Genomic DNA, 23,607 nt, shown 5'->3' on the forward strand with positions numbered 1-23,607 from the left:
AAAAACAGTCATGGGGATGTAAAGTACAGCATATGGAATATAGTTATTAATATTGTAACAACTATGTATGGTATCAGATTGGTACCAGACTTATTGGGGTAATCACTTCATAAGGTATATAAATGTCTAATCACTACATTGTATATGTGAAACTAATATTGTATGTCAATTGTAATTGAAAAATGAATTTAAATATATATATATATATATAACTACAAAACAAAAAATAACAGGAGGCTCCAATAACCTCTCTTGGTCCATCCTCTCTCCTGTTTCTTATCCAGAAGTGAGAGGTCCATTTAATTTCTGGTTATACCAATTTCTCCCCATTTATACCCCAATTGTAATATTTTGAACACTAAAAGGGAATACAATTTCTACGTAAGAGTCACAAACATGAGCAACATTTGCCAAGCATAGTTCTGTATCCTGTTATATAGCTATAGTTTTGCCTTACTTTAGTTTGGAGTTTTTGGAAGATTCAAACATGTTTTGACCTGGAATGGGAAGAAGGCAAAGATTGCATCCTAATGGAAATCATCAGGGTCAGTATCCCAGGGATCTCAAGCAAAGTTAGGGATCCTGGTTCAGAATTGCAATTTAGGGAGAACTGTTATTCAGTATTTATTTCTAGAATGTCAGAGTAGTCACCATACAGACAGTCTATTTGAGCCTGTCTCCAGAACCAGACCACCTGGGTTTGCTATTCATTAGCTGTATGACCTGGCGCAAGTTACTTTACCTCCTAGTGCCTCAGTTTCATTATCAGTAAAATTGAGGTAATGATAGAATTTACCTCAGGGTTATTTTGAGGACTGACAAGTTAATGCAGTACTTTGAACAGTGCATGAATATAATAAGTGAAATGTTAATGCTTAGCTTTTTTTAACCACGTTATGAGAATCTCTGTACAAGATACAGAATCAAAATTTTAATTAGGCAGTCCTATTTATGCTCAACGTTATATAACACATTTCAGAAATTTTCACATTCTATGCCCCGCCTCCTAATGCTACGGTAATAACAAAACAGCACCGTCTTAAGTCTCCCTCCGCTGTCTAAACCTGCCATTTTTTGTCTCGCATACCATCCGTTTAGAATTAACCCGGGAAATAATGAACGGAGAGCTTCGTTTGCTTATTTGTAGTCCGCGCAGATAACTAGAACCAGCGGATGTCCCGCGCATCCAGGAAGGAATGGTCAGGCGATGCCTGGACGGGGCAGGGCCAGGCCAAAGGAAGCCACACCCTGTCCCTGTCCCGCCCCAGTGGGCGTCACTGACCTCTTACCCGGGGACCCCCGCAGAGACCGGAAGTGCGGCCCTTCGAAGGCGGGGAAAGGTGACGTAAGGCGGAGCCCCGGGCGGCGGCCAATGGGATGCGACGGTCCGAGAGGCGAGGCCGGAAGAGAAGAAGTCTAGTTCCGGACGCGGCCGCCTCGGCCGCCGCCGCCATCTGTCACTTCAGCCGCCCCCCCCACGACCCCGTCGCTCCTGCACCGTCGCCTGTCTCCTCAACCGAGGCAGCTTCCCGGTCCTGCCACCTCTCTGCTCTGTTCTTGCTTGCTGCTTGCCCCACATGGATCTGGTCGGAGTGGCATCGCCTGAGCCCAGGCCGGCAGCGGCCTGGGAACCCAGCAAGGTGAGTGGTGGTCGGGGCCGACGCACCTGCCATGGTCACCTGGGCCAGTACTCTTGGGGAGCCCAAAGAGAGTGGCAGGCGATTTGGGAAATGGTGAGCGAGACCCCGGTAGCCTGGGAAAGGAGGGGCCGGAGGCAAGGCTGCTTGGGTGGGGGTGAGAGAGGTGGGGAGGGGGCCCCGGCTGCCAGAGGCCACCTTGGCCGATTTGGGGTCTTTCTAGGTCTGCCCCTTGCTTTCTGAACCTCCGTAGCGTATTTGTGGGCGGGACTCACTTAGATACATTGACGTTTGAGGGAAAACAAGTATGGACTTGTTTTTCACGGGCCAAGTGAGTCAGCCCAATCACCAGAAAGCCCGGTAGAAAGGTGATTTAAGCAGCTGTTTCCTTAAACTTGACAAGCGTGATTATACTAATTGGGCAGTTTCTTGTTTTTTAAGGAGTAAAAGAAACCCAGGAGCACCCTTTCTCCTCCCCAGGCTAATCAGTACTCAGGTGTACACTACATACTGTAAAATGGTTATGAATTCTTACATAACGTTAAGGTTTTTCCTATAATGGCCAACTATTACGTTCACTTCACACTTGGCTTCTGGTTTTCAGGTTGCTCCTTTTCATGATACTTTCACTAGAAGGCTGAAAAGACTCTTCTGCCACTTTATTGAGGGTTTGATTCAGTTGGGATTTTGTGTTCCTCAAATTAAGGTTGCGAAGGAATCAAACTTTTTAATAATTGTTTTATACATGTTAACACAGAATATTTGTCCCGTGTGAAGTGTCACTTGTTAATCTTATTGGATCTTCATACCAGGTCTTAACAGAAAAAGGGGGAAATAATTAGCGACTAAGTAAGGGAAAATTAATTTTATGAAAGTTCCCATACAACTGTAGGGAGAATCTAAGATCCTCCATTGGCAAATGTTATATCTACATGTTATTTTGTGTATTTATTTTTTCTATTAAGGCTTTACTTACAAGGCCAAGATTAGTAGGCATAAAAGAACAAAATCAGTAGATATATATTAATAAATATGTACTCTACATGTAAATTCCTCCAGTTAAGCATCTATAAAGTCTGGTAAAAATGTCAAATGAAACCCAACTTTGCTCAGAGTACCTAATCTCAGAACAAATTTCACTTACAAAAGTAATTCAATAATAAAATACTTCATATCAGTCATATTTTCATTTATATGCACATCAAAACTATAAAGTTTAATCATTCAACAAAAAAAAACATCTTGGGTTTACTGATATTTTATTGGGAAGATAGCATTTTCACAGCAAAACATTTAGAAAGATGTTGCAAGTTTCACTTAATCCTTTTCTTCTCTAACCTGTTGGAAGACTAAAGTGATAAGTCTACATAGAGGAGGTGGAGATTAGAGGAAGGTCTTGAAAAATGGAAAGAATGTTAAAGGCCAGAGATTCTCAAAACTTTCAGTTAGGAGTTCTTTATACTCTTAAAAATCATTGTGGACCTAGAGAACTTTTGTTTATATTGATGATTGCTATCGATATTTGTCATATCAGAATTTAAAACTGCAAAATTGAAAATGGTTTATTACGTGACTTAAGTCACATGTTAATATAAATAACATATTAAAAAACACCATTTTCCAAAACAAAAAAATTAGTGAAGAGAGTAATACTGTTTTATATTTCTGTCTTTTTAATGTCTAATTTAATAGAAGACAGCTGGATTGTCATAGCTCCTGTTTTTTCTTTCAGTCTATTGCGATATGTTTTGGTTGAACAATGCGAAGAAAATCCAGCCTCACAGATATGTAGCTTATTGCAGGTATAATAAAAAATGGGTAATAAGAGCACAGTAGGTAGACATACTGAAAACAAACTGAGTTAACCCCTAAAAATGCACATTTATATCCTAAACCTACCACCTTAGAAAATTTTGGAAAATGCAAGAATACATAATAAGCACACATTCCAGTAGCCATGAGAGTGATGTCATAGCTGATATAGACTTTGGAAAACTCTACTCCACACTCTTGAGAGAATGAGAGTGGAATGTCTTAGTGCTATTATGAAAATGATTTTCACTTCACAGGCACCCTGAAAGGGTCTCGGGGTATCATTTATAAAATGCCAAACAGCTGTTATGGATAGTGCTAGGGAATATTCCAAGAAGAGAGGATTGGCTAACTTGTAGGCAAAAAGTGAGGAAGTGTGTAGCTCTGTTGGAAAGGGAGCTGTAAAAAATTAGTGGTGCGCCTCAAAACTGTCAAGGTCATCAAAACAAGGAAAGCCAGAAACTCACAGCAAAGAGGAGCCTAAGGAAGACACGATGACTAAATAGTATGTGGTATGCCGGGCGGGATCTGGAATAGAAAAGGGACATTTGGGGAAAACTAAGGAAATCTGAATACTCGTAAAGTATGGATTTTAGTTAATAGTATATAAATATTGGTTCATCACTTGTGACGAATACACAATACTAATACAGGAGAAACTGGGTATGAGATATTTGGGAACTGTATTATCTTTATAATTTTTCTATAGATCTAAAACTACTCTAAAATTTAAAGTTAAAAAAAAAATCCCACATAGATTAGTGTTGTATAGACCCAGACCATGTTTTCTAGAGACCCTTGTCTTGAGAAGTAAAATCACCCACTTATTCTGTCCAGATTATCTCTTCTAGCTGCATAGGTAGAAGAGGGACCTTCCTGTTGGTATGGTTCTCTTGCCTGCCTTCCAGTTGAGGACTGAGTTTTTGTTACTGCGTGCCTCCTTCATGTTTGCTGTTTTTTATTTTACTTGATTGTTTCCCCATAATTGTCTACAGTAAAAGCTTTAAAAAAAAAAAAAGTGGACTGGGCAGCCAGGGACACATCTTTAGGAGCTGGAAGGAAACGGGGACTGCAGAATGTAATGGGAGTGAAGTAGCGAAGGTAGCAGAGTGCAATGGTGGTACTTTCCCAGAGGAGAGAAAAACAGGGTTTTTCAGCAAACAGGAAAAAAGGAATTAGAGCTGGCTACAGGCTTGATAGATGTTATTTAAAGCAGAAAAACTAATTGGAAAGAATTGTGTGAGGTTTCCCATTAGCTCTTGATGCAATGGGGAGTTTATGTTGAAGAAGGGAATAGTGGGAAATGACATTATTGGACAGCAAAGGTAGAGAAGATGACGGAGGGCTTTTTTTTTAATCTCTTTAGATTTATTATTATTAATTATTATTTTTATTATTATTCCCCTACATACATCCCATGGTGCCCATTCCTAGGAGGAGCCCCTAGTAAATATTCTAAGCCCCCCTTGGAATGGTGAATCTCTTGTGCTGTGGTAGATTGCCCCTGCTCAGCAGCTGTCCCTTACACAGCTCAAAAATTTTTATGGAGGGCTTTTGACTGCTGGTTTGAAGAGTTTGGACTTGATCGAAGTATGGGAGTTGGCAACCTTTTGGAAGTCTTTACTTGTTACCCTTACCAGACGAGCTCAGCTGGGCTGGCTGCTGAGGCACAGGGAAGTACAGCTCTAGACTCGAAGGCTCCAAGGAGCAATAGCAGTGGGAGTGGGCAGTAAGGGTGTCTTGGTGTCCTCTGTGGTCTCCATATGTTTGTTTCCCTTTCTGATTCAGCCTATTTTGGGAGTAGGTAAATATCTGCCTCATAATTACAGTGACTACCTATCATTTTTGCATCTTCCAAGGAATTATCAGCTAACTTTATGTAACCCTCCGTCAGGCGCAACTGATCTCACCGATTCGTTGTACGCAAAGATGCTGCTATGAAATAGGTCTTTACGGTACTAAGTCACAAACACGACTGGCGATAGGTTACGGTACAGGGGAAGATACGGAAGCGATGAGTCACGATACTTAAGTTAATTGTTAGAGATTTGAAAATTTATGTGCAATGAATCTGTGAGATCAGTTGCACCCGATGGAGGGTTAACACGATAGTGAGGTTAATTGACTGCTGGCAAAAGACTAGAAACATTAGAAGTGGGTAGGCAAAGGGGCCAACTTGAAGATGGAAAAGAGGATTTTAGAATCGTCTGGATGTAGAAAGGCACCAGGCCTCCACAGCCTACGGACTACCTGACATTCCATGAAATATCTCCAGTGCTTCCTTTTGGTACATATTCAGTAAATGCTGGAGTGCCTCTTTATGTCTGAAGCTCTATGCCAGGTTCTTGAGAATGAGAAAACCCTACCTTTCAAGAGGTTCCTGCTGTGTTGTGGCTGATGGTGACTCTAATACAGTGATTGGTCCTGCTCAGACAGAATACAGTGAGTGGTATGGGAACGCAAAGGAAAGGATCTGATTTTGTCAGACAGCCTTCTGGAGGAGGTGACATTTAATTGGGGGAAATAGAGAAGGAAGAAAAGGCACTGAGAGAGAAGAGAGAGCATGTGTAAAGGAATGGAAGGGTGGAAGTATGCCATGTTTGGCATATAATTAGTGTTGCTAGAGCATAGGGCAATGAGGGTAATTGAGACTGGAAAGTTAAGTTAGGTCAAGTTGTGAAGGGCATTTATTACTGAGGAATTTGAATTTTAGACTGCAGGTAGTACAGCAGTTTGCTTCTCACATCCCAGGACAAAGTGATTAGAGAAACAGTAAACAGTACAGCAAAATGCTACTAAGAGTGCAGTCTCTTAAGTCCTACTCACCTGGTTCAAATCTCAGCAGTTCCATCTACAGTGTTATCTTTGGTTAAAAAACAAAATAAAAAAAAAGCTTTCTGTGTCTCAATTTCTAAATCTATAAAATGGGGATGATATTGCAACTACTCAGTTGTGAGTTAAATAATCTATGTAAATCATGTATATTTAGCCAAGTGATTCAAAATAGTGAATTTTTGTCTGTTATTCTACTATTAATCATTGCAAAATGTGATTGACAATTCTGAGTTAGAGAGTACAGTTACTTGCCTTTGGAACCTGGATTTTGAAACTGATCAGACCAAGCATTTCTAGGCTGAGGCAGCATTATGTCTTCCACCTAGAGGATTCAAAATTACTAGGTCAGCAGAGTCTTATGACCAAAAGATTAGCTAGCTGTATTTCCAGATTACAGAGAGCTTCAAGATTCCAGCCCTCAAAATCTTCACCAGGAGTGCTAAACTGCTGTAAGGTCTGAGTTAATCAAGTCACACCAGCCCTTGAGGGAGCCTCCCTTTTCTCCAGGTCAATCCTGCAGTAGGCTAGCGTGAGCTGGGTGCATCTCAGCAATCTCCGAGTGAGACTAGGTAAAACTTGATTCTGATTCACTTAGGCATAAAGGTAGTCATCATTTATCACCCTTAAGTGCTCCACCCTAACAGCCCGAACCAAGTAAATTACCAACTCAGTGCTGTGGAACTTGAACAAGGATCAGTTGCCCAGTTGTCTCTGGGAGTCACACCAACAGGCCCTTAGGCCAGCTTTAGACCTTTTACTGGCTGGCGAAATGTGATTAAACAGTTTTGTGGCTACAACAGATATCATATACTGTATTCCAAATCAGACAGTAGTAGTTAAGGAATGAGTTTGGACTTTCTCCTAACAGCAGTAGTAAACATTAAAACAATGAAAGAGCTTTAAGTAAGGAAACTGGACCAATCAACTCTGCATTTTAGAAAAACCATTGTGTCGCGGTGTGGCTAATGGAAACAAGCAGGATTGGATGCAGAAAGATGAGTTAGGAGGCTCCTACGTCTTATAGTAGCCTGGTGATGGGAGGGTGATACCTTGGAATAGAATCTTGGAAGGGGAGCTGGGCGTGTTCAAGAGATACTTAGACATCTTATTTAATATTAATGGTCTTAATCACTATACTATCAAATGTAATCATTTGCTAAGTAAAGCTTGCCCCCTCAAAAATTAAGAATTGTGAAATAAACCTACAGTTTGTATTTCAAGAGGGCTGAGATAGTGAAGTCATTAAGCAAGGCCGACTGGCTAGCCACCCAAGAAGAGTCTCACAGAATATTACTTTGCTCTTGTGATACTGTTTCAAGACTCTCAGCTTCCAAAGTTCAGAAATATAGTTTTTATTGTTTGTCATTGTTATTTTTGTTTTAGCATATCCCATGATATCTTGAGAGAGGCTGACATACACTTCTTACATGTAGAAGACTTATTGCTTAAATTAGAATGAGGTATAACTTCTAAGTGGGCTTTGAATTGTGCCAGTCGCTATATAGTCTGTTCCTATAAGAGAAATTATAAGCAGAAGATTGCTTGGTGATCATGGAATTGGAACAAGGGGCATTACATGAACTCATTGGCTAGTGGAGTGATGCTGTCAGGTTGTCAGAAAAGTCATGACGCATTTTTGCAACGAAAAACAGAAAAAATACATCATGACTTTTCCAACAACGCAATATATAATAGCCTGATGCTTCCCCTCAACTAAACGGACACAACCTACCAAAAGGTTAGAAAGTAATTCTGCTTGTTTGACTTTACATTATCCTTGATTAGATTTGAGCTAGCAGATAGTTTTACTTTTAAGATGATTTGTGCAAGTAGGTACTCATTCATGTTGGGTTTATTTAACTAGTTTAATCTCAAAAGATAACCTTATTTCCAAGTTTGAAAGGTACTTTAATTTCATTATATGAGTTGAATTTTCATTGTTGTTGTTTTGTTTTGTTTCAAACAGTGTCCATGGGCTACCCCTCAAAATACAATATCTTCTTTGGCTGATGTAATGAGTGAACAGTTGGCTAAAGAACTGCAATTAGAAGAAGAAGCTGCCACTTTTCCTGAAGTTGCGTAAGTAAAATTTACAAAGAATCTATTTTGTCTAGCAGCTTATAACAAAGTTTTAGGATTTGATTAGTGATTGTCATGACAAGTGATTAAGAAATACATTCAGAAAAGCAGTACTATAGCAAGAGCACCGTACGGGGAGTCCACTGATATTTGAGTTTTGGTCCTGATTCTGTGATGAGTTTTCAGTATTATCTTGGGCAAACCACTGCTTCTCTAGATTTTAGTTATTGCAAAAGTTGAACCAGATGGACTCCAAATTAGCAAACAATAAAGTAGGGTACGGTTTTGATCAGATGTTTGTAGTTTCTCTTTTATCTCTTCTTTGATCAGAGCACAGAACAAATGAATTCTAAGTCTCAGTTTGGATTTTATTATAGACCCTTTAACTTTCCATCGCAGCTTTCTTAATCCTAGTTGGTGCTGTCATGGGTCCCTGCCATTGGTCAGAGGGCAGGTGGGCAGGAGAAGGTGAATGGTTTGGTAAAGTTTTTTCCCTTTGTTTCTTCAGTACAATTTTTAACAATGAAAAGCACATCCTACTCATAATTGGTAGCATCTGTTTATGCAACCACATTATGTTAGTTTATATTGCCTTATTTTGAATAGTGTTGCTGAAGGACCATTTATTACTGGAGAAAACACTGATACTTCCAGTGACCTTATGCTGGCTCAGATGCTACAGATGGAATTTGACAGAGAATATGATGCACAGCTTAGGCGTGAAGAAAAAAAATTCAATGGAGATAGCAAAGGTACTATGACCTTATTGTGACAACTGCATTGGGTGGTAAAAAGTGCTTGTAACGTGCTCCTGAATAAGACTTCAACTGTTTTGCCTTTTAAGTTTCCATTTCCTTTGAAAATTATCGAAAAGTGCATCCTTATGAAGACAGTGATAGCTCTGAAGATGAGGTTGACTGGCAGGATACTCGTGATGATCCCTACATACCAGGTATCAATGCTTTTATTTTCTGAGGGTGGGCAGGCAGAGGGGTAGAACGGGAACATAGGAAGACTAAGTTTTTCAATGAATATTTGTATTTTATATTTGTCTTTGAATTGCGTTTGGAATTAACTGTTAAATTCAGATATCTTTTCAGACAATGTTGAATGTAGTAATTTAGTCTTTGCTATTTTTACATACTTGGTTTGTCTTACTTGCCTTCAGCAAAACCAGTTCCTACTCCCAAAAAAGGTTTTATTGGAAAAGGAAAAGACATCACCACCAAACATGATGAAGTAGTATGTGGGAGAAAGAATACAGCCAGAATGGAAAATGTAAGTTACAGAAAGTATTATCTCTGAATCAAGAGTTTTATTAGAATAAGTTAACATCAGATTCTAAATATGATATCTTAAATTTCTAAAAATATCCTTTGTCCTTTCTAAAGATGTTTTAGATGATAATATAGCAATACTGTGAAGACTCTTGGTTACTAATGAGAATATAATGTACTGCAGAATAAAATTCCTCAAAAAAAAAATAGCTTGATTTATATATTGATTCTAAAATTAAGGAATTGTTCTTATGAAAAGTAATATATTTATTGTTCAGCATATTATTTTTCATAAAATAACATCCCTAACCAAAAATAAGTAACAATGGTGATTGGGGGCTAGGGCTAGGAATGGGAGAAATATTTCCTATTATATCCACTTTTATACTTTTTGAACTTTTTATCTTGTGCCGGAACTACCCTGCAAAATCAGAAATAAAATTTAATCTTTTTTTTTTTTTTTTTTGTAATTGGGGAATTGGGGGGGATGGGAACAGTGCTGGGGAATTGGGGGAAGGGGAACAGACAAGTTGCTGTCGTTTTTTTTTGTTCTTCAGTCTAGTTGTGGAGGAAGTTGCTTCACTGGCCCAAGTTGGCACCATCATTGCGCTCTTCCCAGGCGAGGCAGATCAGTCGCCGGCTTCTGGACGGCCGCTCACTGCGGCTGTTGGCCGCTCACGCTGGCTGCTGGCTACACATGGTAGCCCATGGTAACCCACTGCCACAGGGACTGCAGCCCACGCCGTCGCCAGCGACTCACAGCAGCCCAGCTCCAGGTTGAGCTGTTGTTCAGCATCTTAGCTATGGAGGGCAGTGTCACTGGCCCTCATATGTGGGATCCGAACCGGGGCCCTCTGGCATCCCTAGCCAGTTCTTAACCATCGCGCCACTCGGCTGGCCCTAAAATTTAATTTTAAAAAAATAAGAGAAAAAGGAGAAAAAATAGCATTCTTTCTCGTTATTAAATATTGTGGTTAATATAAAACATTTAGACTTGACACTAACACTTTTTAAGTAAACCTATTATTAAATTCTAGAAATAATCCAGATCTGATTTTAGAATATTCCTGTCCAATGGAACGTTCTGTGATAGTAGAAATGTACTATAACTATGCTATCTAATATTGTAGCCATAATTGACAATTGAGCACTTGAAATTTGGGTGGTGCAACTGAGAAACTGAATTTTTAATTTAATTAATTTAACTTTAAATATCCACATGTGGCTAGTGGCTACTATATTGAACAGTTTAGCTCTAAAACATAATTGTCATGGTATGGGCATAGCTTGCTATACTAACCACTCCTCAACAATAAATATGAAATTTCTTTGGTAAGATTTGGTGTAGCCTTCAAAATATAATGTGTCCTTTGTCTGATAAAAAAGCAAGGTACAAAGTATATGCTGAAGTACCTTAGTTTTCAGATGTGATTGGATGTTTTCTATGCATAGAATAAACCTCTTGCTTTGGGTTGCAATTTCTTAAATAGCCCTGCTGTCCTTCCTCTTGTGTTCATTAACGAGTCATTTTATTTTTCCTCTATAATACCAATGGGTTCTGCTTTCACAGCTTGATCATCTATTGAGTAGGAAACCTGTTCCAACTACAGACTCATCTTTTTGTTTTTGCTGTCCCAATTTTCAAGTTATTTCAGATGCTAATTCTTTTTTTTGGCAGTTTGCACCTGGGTTTCAGGTAGGAGATGGAACTGGAATGGATTTAAAATTACCAAACCATGTTTTCAATGCTTTAAAACAACATGCCTACTCAGAAGAACGTCGAAGTGCCCGCCTTCATGAGAAAAAGGAACACTCTACTGCAGTAAGTAATCTTACATTTTTTCTTTGATGGAAAGATTCAGATTAGAAAACTTCATGTTTGGGGAAAAAACAAAACAAAATTTTATGCTTGATATTTTGTTCATGAGATTGGCTTTTGAAATCAAAGATGTAAATAAAACTCAAGTAGCTTTGCTTATTTGCTTTCAGATTTAATGTGATGGTTATTAATCACGTATTCAAACCTAACAGTTTAAGTGGTCATAATTAATTTAGGATGTATAGTTTACATTGCGAATGAATGTTCTAAGATTTTAAAGAATTGTTTTCTGTTACGCTATGATATATTTGTAACAATTTAAAAGTCTCTAATGTTTTATATTAATGAAGATAATATGTAATATCTTGAGAATAAGCTAATTTTTAAACCTTTAGAAAAACAAACTAATACTAAATACACTAGGAGCGCTATTAAAACTTTTGAGATAAAAATAAGATTTTGACTAAGCTAATGTCTGACTTTTAATGGTTCTTTTAAATATTCACTTTCAAAGACAGTAGAGATATATAGTTACAGGAAGAAATTGGATCTTGACAGCCCTCTTAAGAGCTTGTTTCAGTAAACTAGTGAAAGTAAAAAAAAAGTATATATTTTGAATGTTAGATACTAGAAATGACACAAAAAATGTTTTGTAATTAACATTTTCACTTACAGTGTTTATCTCTTGCAGGAAAAAGCAGTTGATCCTAAGACACGTTTACTTATGTATAAAATGGTCAACTCTGGAATGTTGGAGACAATCACTGGCTGTATTAGTACAGGAAAGGAATCTGTTGTCTTTCATGCATATGGTGGGAGGTAAATGAGCAAAATACAATACCTATATGTCAACAAAAGCTTAGCCTTTTCTCCCCATAATGAATGGATTTACACAAAATCAAAGTTAATTCTGCATGGGAAGCAGAGTAATTTTAAAAATGTTATTGTAGAAAATCTAGGCAACATAGGTTGTCTAAAGAAAAACACCATTATCTTAATCCCACCATCCAGAGATAAGCATTAATAATTTTGTGTAGACTCCTTTAGTCTTTTTTTCTATGCATATATTTTATTTATTATTATAATCATCCTATATCATACAGGCAGCTGTAAATGGCAGCAGAGCACAATCTGAACCTGGGTTTGTCTCAAAACCCATGGTCTTTCTACTGTAGATTTTTCAGGGAATAAAGTGTGACATGTTTTTTACTCTCAAAGAGCTTATGGCACAGCCAAAAGGAGAACATTACAGCAAGAATTATTATGGTCAATAAAAGATAATTACATAATAGAGTACGCCGTTACATCAGTGAGACTTTGTAGTATGGGATAGGAATAGAGAGCAGAGCAAGATTATTGCTGGTCATGTGCAGGATGGAGGTCATGATGAAGTTAGATCTCAACCTGGATTTTAAAAATAGGCCAAAAATATGTATATATTGTGTATAAAAACCTAGTAGCAGAATATATGCATTTATTTAAATTTTTAGAATCACACAGAAAATATATATGGATTTTTAAAAAATATATAAATATGTATTATATATATATATAATATATAAATACATAAATGCTTATGTATGTGGACACTTGTGTATGTATCTTTTTAAAAAGATGAGAAAGAGACTATTCATGATGGTGATTGCCTCTGGAGAGGTAGAATAAGAAATGAAACTACCTGGGATGGTAACAAAGGGAACTTAAGCTTTATCTGTAATGTTTATTTCCTTAAAAATAAAAGGACTGAGAACAAAGGACTAAAGCTTAGGCATTGAGAAGATTTAGATGGCATATACAGAGGGTGCCAAAAAAATGTATACATGTTTTAAGAAAGGAAAATACTATTAAAATGTAATACAATGAATGACGCTAGCATTCATTTGGTTAATGCCATCTTTTGAGTGTGATATTATACATTGCTACTATAATTTAGTTCAACTTCAAAAGAAATACATAGATAACATCTCTTAAAATGTGTACATTTTCTTGGCACCCCCGGTATTTAGAGGTAATAGGATATAAAACTGTATAGGCAAACCGGAAATTTCTAAGGAAATTAATAGCTAGGCAGAGAGTTCTGTAATTTACTAAGAAACAAGGAAGTTTTTTTAGTAAATGACAAGATTAATCTTATAAATTAGATTCTATTCTAGAGACCTTCCAAGTAAGGAATCTCCTCAGTGGTACTTCTGATAGGGCATCATCTACCTTATGGTTAAGCTATTCCAGTGACAGGGAGCCCATCATCTCAAAATATTGTAAAAAAATGTCTGTAACATCTTTAATGGAAATTTCTTCCATGTATAGAATTTCTAACCTGTCTCCCTAAAATTTGATTCATCAATTCACCAAGTATTTGTACAGCTAGAATGTGCCAGGTACTCTTCTAGAAACTGAGGATACAGTAGTGAATGCTAAGCAAGGAAGGTCCCTGCTCTCGTAGAATGTGCTTCTTCACCCCAACCCCCTTCCAAGACAATAATATAAAAAATATCAGATATGTGCTATGGTGGTTAAAATAGGGTAATGTCAATGAGTGGCTAACTACTTTTTATTAGTAGGACAGGGAAGGCTCCTCTGATGGTGACATTTAAATTAAGATTTGAATGACACATCTAGGATACAGTATAAAGATTATATATATATATACACACACACACACACACACGCGCATATAGAAAATAAATTATATGGCAAGAGAAGATTCAGATCAGTTAAAAAGTTGTAATAATCTTAAAAAGTTACTGTAATAGTTTAAATGAGAGATAATAGCATTTTGGACTAAGGAAGTGGTAGTGAAAATGACTAGGAGACCATTTGTATGTGTTTTGGAGGTAAGAGCCAGCACTGCTGTTGGATTGGATGTGGGGTATGAGAGGATAGATGCTTGGCTAGAGCAGCTGGGTGGTGCCACATACTGAGGTAAGAGCCTGGGGAAGGGCAGGTTTAGGGTACAGTTACAAAGAATTCTGTTTTGGACATGTTAAGTTGGAGATACCTGCAAGACATCTAAATGGTGTCAAATAGGGATCAGATAAATGGGCTTCAAGTTCTGGAGAAAGGACTGAGGATAGAAATGTAGGAGTTATCCATATATCGAAGATATTCTAAGCCATGGGGCGAAATAAAATTTCCCAGGAAGAGAAGGCAGTCTGGAAGAGAAAGGGGTTACTTAGAATCAATTGGAGTACTCTAACCTGAGGCTGACTGGAGGAGCAGGAGTTAGCTGGGAAGATATGGTACCGAAGGACGGTGTTGGGAGTTTGAGTCAGATTCTGTCCTCTGGAAATAGAGTTCCTTTCTTTTCCACATTAACATTCCTTCAGATATTTAAGGGTAAATATTGTTGTCTCCTCTTCTATCCTCCTCTTCATTTGCACTGCCACCACCATGATTCAAATACTTGCAGTGGCTCACTATTGTGGGACCGATGCATTAGCATCCTAAGTAGGCCCCATACCACTGGCCACTCCTCCCTTCGTCATGACTTGTCATCAACTCAATCTTCATGAAGGTTTTCACGCCCTTGGTAATTCCTGCTACCTTTGGGAATACCTGTAGGCGTCTCATCCAGGCAGAGTTCTTTACATACCTGCCTCCATCCCATCCTTTTAGCTCTAACTTCTTTCATTTCCTTTCTCCAACCAGTGTTTGTCATTCCTTAGACATGTTCTGTAGTTTCCTACCTTTGCTTTTGTTAATACTGTGACTGCACTTGTTCGTATTCTACCCACTGTCCTAGTTCTGTTTCAGTTGCCATGAAGCCTTGTCGGACCTTTCTAATCCAAAGGGACCTACCTGTTCCATTCATGTACTTTTATTCTCCCCGCCCCTCCTTGCATACTCATAGGGCAGGGATCACACGTAAACTGGAGTCTATTTTAAAATGTGTATGTCTTCATTGATCTTTGAGTTTGATTCCATAGTCATTAACTGAAGATTATGGATTGTTGAAAATTGGTTGACAATTTATTTGAAAGTATGTTCGATTTAAAAAAAACAATACCTAAGGTTTTATTTAGATCCCAAACTTGAAAGCTTAAAAAAAAAGGCTTGTCATTCTCAGATATAGTAGATCTACGTAAGTGTCATAGAATCTTTATTTTGAAATTGTTTTACTTGTGAGCTGGTAACTTATACTGACTTAATTTTTTTTCTTCCACTTAGCATGGAGGATGAAAAGGAAGATAGTAAGGTTATACCTACAGAATGTGCCATCAAGGTATTTAAAACAACCCTTAATGAGTTTAAGAATCGTGACAAATATATTAAAGATGCTTTCAGGTTTAAAGATCGCTTCAGTAAACTAAATCCGCGTAAGATCATCCGAATGTGGGCAGAAAAAGAAATGCACAATCTCACAAGGTAAAGAAAATCATTGTGCTAGGAGTAACCTTTTTGTGTCAGGCAAAAAAATCCATGCTTGCTTTTAAAGTTGTAGAAAATGGAAGGCCTTGAAATTGTAGTGTTTAATGAAGCTTTCTATAAGAAACATTTCCATGCTTATAAGTATGAATTCATATTTTTAGGCTTAATAAGCTATTTTCTTTTTTATTTCCTCAGTAAAGTTGGAGGGAAATGAAGTATTTTCTGCCTAAGACATTTTGTTATATATCTAAGTGCTGTATTTTTTCAGCTTCCAATTAGGCTTCTTAAATAATGATTTCCCTTTTTGTTTCAGAAAATGTTTACTACATCTGATGTTTGTTTATTTGGTGGGGTGGAGTCTTACCAGTCAAATTGTATTTTGCTTTAATTTATTAGACTTGTTCCTCAATTCTCTAAGCAGAATTTGTCAAGGAATTTGTTTTATCAACCAAGTAATTTAGTAATCTTATTAATAAACCTTCCCATATATCTTAATCTATTAAAGGCTTAATTTTAGTTTCTTTTTTCTAAAGATGTTTGCTTTCCAATGTAATTACCCATATTTATTAGTTGCAAAATTCTTCTACTTAGTAGGACTTCTGAGTAAAATAATTTCCTAAGAGGCCTTGCTGCCTTTCAATCTCTTCTATACTATTCTTCAGCAGCCCCTGTAGTCTTCAATGTAAAGTTTAAAAGTCCTTTTGTGATGTGGAGCCTGTTTTTGTAGCCTCAGACCACACTCCCCTTCCTCTTACTCAGGATCCAGCTGTTTTGATTTCTATACATTCCCCAAATGGAATGTGCTCTTGAACGCCTCCATGCATTTCCAAATGCTGCTTCCAGCCTTAAACCAGCATTTCCACAGCTGTCTTAATCTGGCTAATTCCCATTCCCCCACTTCTTCTAATAAGCTTTACTTGACTTTGTGTGCCCCTATACCTCCTACCCCCACCCCTGCCAGAGCATGTCCCACACGGCACTGTAATCATCTCTGCACCTGTCTGTTTCCACCAGTCCATGGACTCCGTAAGGTCTATGTCTTACTGTCTTTGCATTCCTACGTCTCCAGGGTAGAACATAGTGACAGCTCATTGTTGTTGTTAGATAATTGTTGAACATTGTCTCCTTCTCATCTTTACATTCTTAATCCTTCCTTTCTGTATAGAATGCAAAGAGCTGGAATTCCTTGTCCAACAGTTGTGCTACTCAAGAAACACATTTTAGTTATGTCTTTTATTGGCCATGATCAAGTTCCAGCCCCTAAATTGAAAGAAGTAAAGCTCAGTAGTGAAGAAATGCAAGAGGCTTACTATCAGACTCTTCACGTAAGTTGTGCTTTTCAAAGCATTCACACACCAACTTTTAAAAATACTTTCTCTAAACTTTAAAAAATTTCCTAAAATAGTTCTATTTTACGGTGATATAACAAGGACAAACTGAAGTTTGCAAAGGAATGTTAACATTGAAGAGTTGTCTTTATATCGCTATGTGTGTCTCTTGAACCATTTTAGAAAAATAGACTTCTAGAGCAAATGAAGGCTCAATTGTTAGCACCAGTGACATAAAAGCATGAAGCTATTATTTACAAAATTCATTAAATAGGATTTGATGTTACTACATTTAGCAGATACAGTGTCTCATTGGTTTGCATGTCTTGAATGATTATAGCTTTAACAGCAAAGAAATTGCCTTGTTGGGAAATTCGAAGGAAACAGATTTGGACTCATAAGAAAGTGAAGGGGAAAACTAAAGATGGTAGGGAGTGGTTTCTCCATCTGAGCAGGTGTTAGGCAGGCATGTATCAGGAATCTTGAAGTTATTTCTGCTTCGGGACAGAACTGAATTCAGTCTGAGTTCCTTCTAGCTTAAGAAAAGGCTCCCAATGACATCTGTATTGTTTTAATTGAATAGAGGAGAAACATGCTTTTTGCATGGAGCTCGCATGTCTGCAGCAGTTAATGTGAATATGAAAGTGCTATCCAAATTAATTTTTCTAAGATATAGCTAGGGAGATAATCCAACTTTCTCTCAAAAAGGACAACATTCAAAGGAAAATCAAGTCTACTTTTTTGGCTTTTTTGGCGGTGGGGTGGCTGGGGAAGAGATGAAGTAGTGATGTACTTTTCCTATTTGAGTCTATTAAGGCTGGGAAACAAAGCAGTAAGGCTGATTTTCTATAACACTAGCAGTCACCATCAATAATGAATATATAATGTCACTTAATTTATTAAAATGTCTCTTTCCTACTGTGTCTGATGGGAAGTACTTTTTACCTTGGAATTGTATATACCACATAGAGGTCTCAGTGGGCCATTTGCCCTGTTATAAAGGGTCAACCAAGGTCTCCTGGTTAGTGACCATATGCATGGCCACTCTCTTACTCATGTGGACTCCAGGTCTATCCCTTCGCCTCCTGATCTCATTGCTGTCACATGGACAAGGAAATAGAGTGTCACACACTCATCCCCTCCATGTCTCACTGTTTCCCTACCCTACCCTAAAAAAGAAAAAAGCTTGGTTCTAGACCACAAAGAGAAAGTAGGGTTTTTAACCTAGTCTTGATTTTCCTGGATAGTATTGGTTGACATAGACATTTTAGTTGTATGGGTAAATTAGAATTGTTACTTCATTTACTAAATGTCTGCCTTGCCTCCACACAGTTGATGCAGCAGTTATATAATGAATGTATGCTTGTACATGCCGACCTCAGTGAATATAACATGCTGTGGCATGCTGGGAAGGTGAGGAGCGTGTTTTGTTAATGTTCAGATTAAATGACTTAATGTAAATTGCTAACAGTAAACGCTGTATGCTCTGTATTTAAATAGGTCTGGCTGATTGATGTCAGTCAGTCTGTAGAACCTACCCATCCTCATGGCCTGGAGTTCTTGTTCCGTGACTGTAGGAATGTTTCACAGGTAGGCATGTAAATTAATATGGCTTCTTTTCATGGGATTATAACAAATTTAAATATTTTGCTCACTCCTGAGTAAGATATTCCCAGAAATTAAAGGAAGGGTTTGGTTACTGGCTGCTTTCAAGACAAAGATACAAATCAATTTGTCAGGTTTTATTTTTAGTAAGAATTTGATTGCATATCATTGAATTAAATTTCCAGTAGAGTAAGTTTTTAATTTGGCTCCAAGTAGTTAAGCAGTCAAGTAGGTATTTAATACATGTGCAATGCTTAAAGAGATGCTGGCATGCAGTAAGCCTGCATACTTACTGTCATTATCACCATTAAAAGGAGAATAGTGTTCTTAGTGGTACAGTGTCTGATCACTGTTTCTGTGAGGCTGACTAAACAGATTAGAGAAGGTTAAGCTTAGTTATCACAGAGTTACTTCACATTTGTTTGCTGTTTTTAAATGAATTGTTAGCAACAAATTCAGATAGTAATGATCTTTCTGAATGTAGAATAACTTTATATTAGAAATAACTTATGCACTTGTTAGAAAATTGTAATTCATGGGATTTAGTGAATGATTTGAGTCTACACATTCAAAGCAATGCCAAACAATTTTATAAGCCACTCATTTTTATAGCTATAGAAGGTGCAAACTTAATCCAGCTGTAGATTGTGACAAACTTAATCCAAAAGACGGTACAAATGTATAAGAAAGGACAAAAAACAAGTAGAACCTGAGCATAGTTAAACTTGAAGTGGGAAAATTGGTGGTTCAAAACTTACAGAAGGAATTCAGTGGTGTCTTACTAGTATACTATTCCCTGTTTCTAGTTTCTAAGAGAACCTTGCTAATATCTTTTATTGCCTTTCTTATATTTCTTCACTAGTTTTTCCAGAAAGGAGGAGTAAAGGAAGTTCTTAATGAACGAGAACTCTTCAATGCTGTTTCAGGTTTAAACATCTCAGCAGATAATGAAGCGGATTTCTTAGCTGAGGTAAGTTTAGCTATTTTTCACCTCCCTGGTAATGGAGTAATGGGATAGAGTAGATAACTGAAAACGAGAACTAATTTATTCTCTCTTCCCCTCAAAAAACAAAATTAATTTGAGATTTTTCTGGAGATATTTTTGGTCCTTTCCAGGTTTAAACCCTAGGATAGATGTACAGAAAATCTCTTCTTCAAGGAGTTCAGTTTGGTTGAGGTGAACAAATACATTTCCAGTATATGTATTTTCCCTGTTTTATGAAGGAGGAAGTTAACTGGTAAACACTCTGAGTGATACAAAAAAGCAGTAATACATGGTCCTTGCTTTTAACTGAAAATAGGAAGTTAGCAGTTACCCAGTCATTATAATATGGATCTATGGAACCATTAAATAAATACATAAATAAATAAGTCTCCCTCCAGAGATGTTCTCTTAAAATTGAACAAAAATAAAAAGTGAAACAGCAGCTAATTATTTTCCATAATTTACCAAAGCAGAGAATGATTATAGAGTATGTTCCAGAACTCCTCAGTGCTACTTGAATTTGGCCAAGTTGTGCCAGAGCCTAAGGCCGGAGAAGTACCAGAAAGATGGTAAATCCAGCCTCTAGCTCAGTACAGTTACTCAGTAAGTAGGTGTTACTGTTGTTAAATGAACAATGGTATTCCTTTTTTCTATTCCCTGACAACTTTAGAGAGTATGTAGTAAGACATATCTTGATTCCAATTGCAAGCTTGATAAAGATACTAAATATTGACCCTAGAAATATATTCAAGTAAAAAATACACATGTATCATGCTGTAATATATGTATGTGACACACTGTAATATTTATCATATATTGTAATTCTACTTCAAGGCCAGCATCATTAGGAATGACCTTGTTTTAAGAGAGTAAAAATACTAGCTCAATCTCAAGTATGGTTTCTGTAAAGTAGCATTTTGACAAGTGGATGCAATGTATTAATTTTGTAGATAGAAGCTTTGGAGAAAATGAATGAAGATCACATTCAGAAGAATGGAAGGAAAGCTGCTTCATTTTTCAAAATTGATGGAGGTCTGCCAGTCCTACATGATAAATAGCACCAGTAGCCACTGCTTTCAGTGTTAACACAGCGGTGATTATCGGCTGCCAGTGGCAAATGAAATTATGGGTGACTTGAAATACCAAAACATGAGTGTACAATGGTGCTTCTGTGCTTTCCCCCCCGCTTGTAACCCATATGCCAGATGTGTGGAATTTTTAGCTCGGCATTGAAAGAATAAAATGTCACTACCTCTCATCTGATGAACAAGATAATATAATTCTTTAATAGCTACAGGTTGTGTAGCTGAAATAGGCCTGATTTTACAGGATTCATAGTATAACATGTTTTAATGAGAATTTTTAAAACTTAGATAACATTTCCAAATATGAGAGAAAAGGACAAATGTGTTTACAAGGGAGGCCTTTATTACATCATACTTGTTTTTATCACCTCCCTGTTTTCTGTTTCATCTTTCCTCGAATATTTTATTAGTCTGAAATTAGCCCTTCTCAATTCTTTTTGTAGATTGTGACCTTGATTCCAAAGGAAAATTTCTTCTTTTACTAGATGTTATAAATGGAAATTGGGTTTCAGAATGACTGATGGAAATAGACAAGCAAAATCCTTTTTATTGGTACATTATGAATATGAAAATTATTTTCCCTACTCATACCCATGGAAAGGCATCATAGGTTTCTGAGAGAGAGAAATATACAAGAACTTCTTGACCATCCAAAATTTTTAAATTTAACTTTTGGCATTTGAACGTTTAGGTGAAATGGATAGGCTATAACTCATGGTGCAGCTGTTTTGCATTTATAATGAAAATGTAAATTATCTGGAAAGGCAAAATATAAGATTTAACCATGTTTGACATATTTTAATGAAATCAGTGAAACAGTTTATATTTCACTTATTGATTGATTTTGAGAGAAATATAGCAAGCTAACTAGAAATATTAAATAATCAAAGGATGAAAACTAGGTTTAAAACAACTTGGATATGAATGAAATTAACCAACTAATTTGAACTATCTGGCCTCACTTTTAATAATTTTTAGTACTGACTGGATGCCATTTGTTAAATAAAGCAAGCACTATGCTAGAAAAGTACATTGTCTTTGTTAGGATTGAAGTTCATTAGCTACAATGTAATCATTCCTCCTGTTACTGATGTCAGATTGGAATCACTAGAGACCAATCTGGTAATAGAAAGTAAAAATCTAAATAGTATGTTCACTTGAAAACTTCTCCTTTAATATTATTTAAAAATGCCAAATAATGTTCTTTCTAGAAAAATATTTATTTTTGTTTCTGTTGTACAGCTTTTAACTGCATTTCAGAGAAGTGTAATTTGGGGTAGATACTTATTACATTTCTGAAATGTTTACTACTCTGAAACAAAGATTTAAATGGTGATGATTGACTTCACAGAAATTTCAGAGAAATTAACTATTAACCAAAAAACCATTAGCCATTTAAAAGTTTTTTGTTTTGTTTTCTGACATACTCTGTTTGACTAAGCAGCAAACCACTGCTGTGTGGCGTTCTTGGAGTATGCTGTGAACATAGTTTTTAAGAAATTAAAAATGAAGAGATCATTTTAGAATTGGTTCTTTGTGTGGTTTCTTCCTGTTCCTTATATTAACTTATGTCCTGGCACCAGGTTACCCCTTCTGCATAAAATTAAGCAGTTTTGTTTTCACCTAATGTCTCATATTTAGATTTCACTTTTTTTTTTTTTAAAGATTTTTTTTATTGGGGAATTGGGGAATGGGAACAGCGGTGGGGAATTGGGGGAAGGGGAACAGACAAGTTGCTGTCCTTTTGTTCTTCAGTCTAGTTGTGGAGGACGTTTCACTGGCCCAAGTTGGCACCATCATTGCGCTCTTCCTGGGCGAGACAGATCAGTCGCTGGCTTCTGGACGCTCACCGCGGCTGCTGGCTGCTCACGCTGGCTGCTGGCTACATACGGTAGCCCATGGCAACCCACTGCCACAGGGGCTGCAGCCTAAGCTGTCGCCAGCGACTCACAGCAGCCCAGCTCCAGGTTGAGCTGTTGTTCAGCAGCTTAGCTGTGGAGGGGAGTGTCGCCCTCATATGTGGGATCCGAACCAGGGCCCTCTGGCGTCCCAAGTCAGTTCAGTTCTTAACCATCGCGCCACTCGGCCGGCCCTAGATTTCACTTTTAGATGACTTACTTCACATTACAAATGAGTTTATCCTTTCCTATAGATCAGAGAGTAAATTTTCTACATAATGGAAAAAGGAACTGGAAAACGGTTTGCTAGACAAAGAATCAAATACAAATGGAAAAAATCCCATGAAATATGGAAATAAGGATATTGTGCCTCACTTCAATGAAAGTGGATAATAAAATAAGTTATTAAAATAAGGATGACTGTTGGGAATTTTTATCTCAACAAGATAAGTCAGTTTTTCTGTTTACTAAACTAAAACGTGCATGCTCATTTGAATTTAAATATTAAAGAAATTCAGAAATGCTCAATAAAAATCCCTTGTATTCTAAAATCCACTGTTTATAGTGTGACATACATCCCTGCCAATTTTTTCCCTCTTAAAAAAAAATCTTTGGAAAACAAGAACAAAGTGAGGCAGCTGATGGTGAAATGCTGATCATGGTATACCTTGTCCCCACAAAGATGAAGGAGATGGCGGCCCTAAGATTTTTTGCTGTTCATTAGGCTCAGGGCATCAAAAGAGATTTTTGTCTGTACGTTTTGAAATTCTGCAGTTTTCCAGCACTTTAGAAACTGGGTGGGAAAAGCACATCTGATTATATTTTCAAACTTCAATACTTATATTTTTGAAGATACATATTTTTCTATTTGAGTTTTAA

General features: G+C 37.2%; 1 protein-coding gene across 1 annotated transcript; it reads left to right on the forward strand.

Moving 5' to 3' along the window:
- The first annotated feature begins 1,424 nt into the window (after window positions 1–1,424).
- On the forward strand, window positions 1,425–22,356 carry RIOK3 (RIO kinase 3). The gene is made up of 13 exons (XM_019653892.1): window positions 1,425–1,640; window positions 8,251–8,363; window positions 8,970–9,115; window positions 9,208–9,315; window positions 9,532–9,641; window positions 11,319–11,462; window positions 12,151–12,278; window positions 15,627–15,824; window positions 16,993–17,152; window positions 18,488–18,568; window positions 18,656–18,745; window positions 19,623–19,730; window positions 20,696–22,356. Exons 1-13 carry the CDS (start codon window positions 1,578–1,580, stop codon window positions 20,801–20,803), a joined length of 1,557 nt encoding a protein of 518 aa, XP_019509437.1. The 5' UTR covers window positions 1,425–1,577; the 3' UTR covers window positions 20,804–22,356.
- Window positions 22,357–23,607: the final 1,251 nt, after the last annotated feature.

Source organism: Hipposideros armiger, unplaced genomic scaffold (genome assembly GCF_001890085.2).
Source record: "Hipposideros armiger isolate ML-2016 unplaced genomic scaffold, ASM189008v1 scaffold_209, whole genome shotgun sequence".
Taxonomy (NCBI): Eukaryota; Metazoa; Chordata; class Mammalia; order Chiroptera; family Hipposideridae; genus Hipposideros; species Hipposideros armiger.